This window comes from Epinephelus moara, chromosome 3 (genome assembly GCF_006386435.1).
Source record: "Epinephelus moara isolate mb chromosome 3, YSFRI_EMoa_1.0, whole genome shotgun sequence".
NCBI classification, from domain to species: domain Eukaryota; kingdom Metazoa; phylum Chordata; class Actinopteri; order Perciformes; family Serranidae; genus Epinephelus; species Epinephelus moara.
The window spans coordinates 42,257,726-42,260,412 of NC_065508.1; the positions used below are offsets into that span (position 1 = coordinate 42,257,726).

Here is a 2,687-nt window from a genome sequence, read left to right on the forward strand (position 1 = left end):
TCATTCAAAAAATGTGTTAAAAAAACAGCAGGATTTTATTATTCACTTTTATATTTCTATTTTCATTCAAACAATGTGAAAAAGCAGGATTTTATATATATTTGTTTCATTCAAAAATTGTGTAAAAAGAGTTAACTGCTGTGGTGGTATGTTTTAATAAGGTTACCAATAAGTAAAAGATATTTAATAGTTGTCTATTTTTTTCATTACTGTACCGAAAAAAAACGACCCGTGGCTTGTGTACCGAGGTACGTACCGAACCGAGATTTTTGTGTACCGTTACACCCCTAAGACAGGCTAACCAACACTATCATAAAACCTGTCATAAATGCTGCAAACACCTTGCAAACTTAACTGTTGGCATATCTAACGCCCTCTGCAAGGCCAGATTAAATGTGAGCGTAACACTTAACATGCAGGTAACCCACTAACTGAATGGCAACACTCATGTTAGAAGTGTTGTCTGTTACAACAATCCTCCGTTCTTGTGCTGCATGTTGCAGTAGGTCTGCAATGTTTGCTCTGGTGTGACTTTAGTGTACTACTCTAGTTTGGAGAATGTGAGACAGTGGTCACCAGTAATGCCACCCTTCCTGCTATACTCAAAGATTCCTCAACTTTATGCTTCACCTCTCTGTAGAGCTTTGGTACGGCTGTGTCAGTGAAAAAACTTCAGGACAGAGTCACATACCTGAAAAGCCTTTTTAATGACGCAGATCTTTGCAAATGAAGTAGGTGATGGATTGTGTTTTTATCTTAACTCTGTCAGAGTTGGATGGTAGTTTTGTCAAGCTAAGTGGATCCAGTGTTAGTCAGTCTTTCGGCGAAGCGGGTCTAACGTTAGCTTTGCCATCAGCAGCTAATGCTATCTCTAGATAGTGGAGTGTGAAGTGAGCCCTCATGTTCGTAGTATTCCCAGAGTATTTTATTCTTGTAAGACGCTGCTTGCAAACCACATTTGTCATATCCAAGTCTTCCTTTCCTTTCCTTTCCTTTCCTTTCCTTTCCTTTCCGTTTGTGTTAAAAGATCCAAAATAAGTCCAGACATTTGATTTAAATGCCAACAGCGCATTTCTGATTTCTTTCTCTGGTGCCTTCACCTTTCTTTTGATGAACTTCCTGCCAAATGTCATTGACTGAGACCTCTACTGACCTCACCATAAAAAACCCCCCAAAACATCACCACCATTTAGTGGACTGAAAAAGCAATTGATTATATTATTCTATTACCAAAGTTGTACCGAAATGTGTGGTTTTACAAAAATTAATAATGTATATGATAAGGTAAGATAGATACTTGAAGTACGTACGTGTATTGATACAATATCACCACGCAAAATATCACAATACTATATGCTGTATCGATTTTTTTCCCCCACCCCTACTGGCTATTACTGTAGGTGTGTAATGGTCTTATGAGTAAGTTCAATATTGATTTAGGTAAAATGTTGGCTTCACTCTTACAGTTGTGCTTCCTTGGCATTGTATTTTTTTTTTTATAACCTTAATCTGTTCTAAACTACTTGCAACTTATCTCCATCATACTCTGCTCTGAACTACTGTGTATCCTCCTCTCTTCTTTTGCTTTCAACAGCACCAGCAGACGCTACTAAACCAGTTGAGGGAGGTCACAGGCACCACAGATGTTCAGTTGCTTCAGCAGGCCCTGCAGGTACATCATCAAACTCATGCAGGTTTATGAAACGCTGGAAAACATGCAAAAAATAGGTGATAGACTCCTTTCCCATTGCAAGTGCACTAGAGCCGTGTACCTCTCTGCAGTGGACAATAATGCCTTTCTGTTAATTATTTATTTACTGGTGTGTTAAGTTCATTGTCACAAACAGGCTGGGATTTTGTGGTGGCGCATCATTGCATCCCGCCAGAAAAGGAATAATAATAAGAATAAGAATGACTTTATTCATCCCCAAGGGGAAATTCAGTTATCTGTCAGCTCATCTATTATATGTCAAAGAATTATAAAGCCTGATGGCTGTTGGTATATAGGATCTTCTGTATCTCTCTGTCCTGCATCGAAGAGAGAGGAGCCGTCCACCAGAGTTTTTTTGGTCCATCAAGGTGTTCTGTTCTGGATGATGTGGGTTGTTCATGATGGCCTCGAACATCTTCAGTGTGCATCTCTCCACCTCCTCCTCCAGTGTGTCCAACCTGACTCCAATCACAGAGCCAGCTCTTTTGACTAGTTTGTCCAGCCGCCTTGCATCTTTGTGTCTGATGCTTCCTCCCCAGCAGACTGCAGCATAAAAGTCTGCTGGGGAGGAAGAGGTTTCCATTAGTTTTTGGGATAAGAATTTGGTATTTTTAAGACCAATACAATACCATTACAATACCGGCTGCAAACGTAAGCGTCACGTCAGCGTAGCGTCGCAGCGTATTCATTTGGGCTCCACTGACTGCGTACGGAAGCGAAACGTAGAGAAGCCAGCGGGGTTGTTTACCGTTTGCTGAGCTGAGAGGCTGCATGGAATGTTAAAGCATTTTTCACCTAAGTTATTACATATATTTGAGTTATCTACAAGTTTACTGTACTGTTTGTCATCAACTCGCTTTCAAATGTCCGCCACGGACATTTACACAATGTCACGGATAAACATGGGTAAATGCATAAAAAAAAATCATCACATATCACCTCTGATAATGGTTTATTCATTTAAAAACACATTGTG

General features: G+C 39.9%; 1 protein-coding gene across 9 annotated transcripts in view; it reads left to right on the plus strand.

The window, feature by feature from the left end:
* usp25 (ubiquitin specific peptidase 25) overlaps window positions 1–2,687 on the plus strand; it is a 242,263-nt gene that overhangs the window by 41,895 nt on the left and 197,681 nt on the right. For 8 of the 9 annotated variants that reach the window (XR_007569272.1, XM_050035507.1, XM_050035499.1 and 5 more), the window contains exon 2: window positions 1,595–1,672. The exons of the other annotated variant lie outside the window; for it this stretch is intronic. Coding sequence is in view for 7 of the 8 variants with exons in the window: in XM_050035507.1 (XP_049891464.1) it covers window positions 1,595–1,672 (78 nt within the window). In the remaining variant the exon portion in view is untranslated. The remainder of the gene's footprint in view (window positions 1–1,594; window positions 1,673–2,687) is intronic. 9 annotated transcript variants of the gene reach the window in all.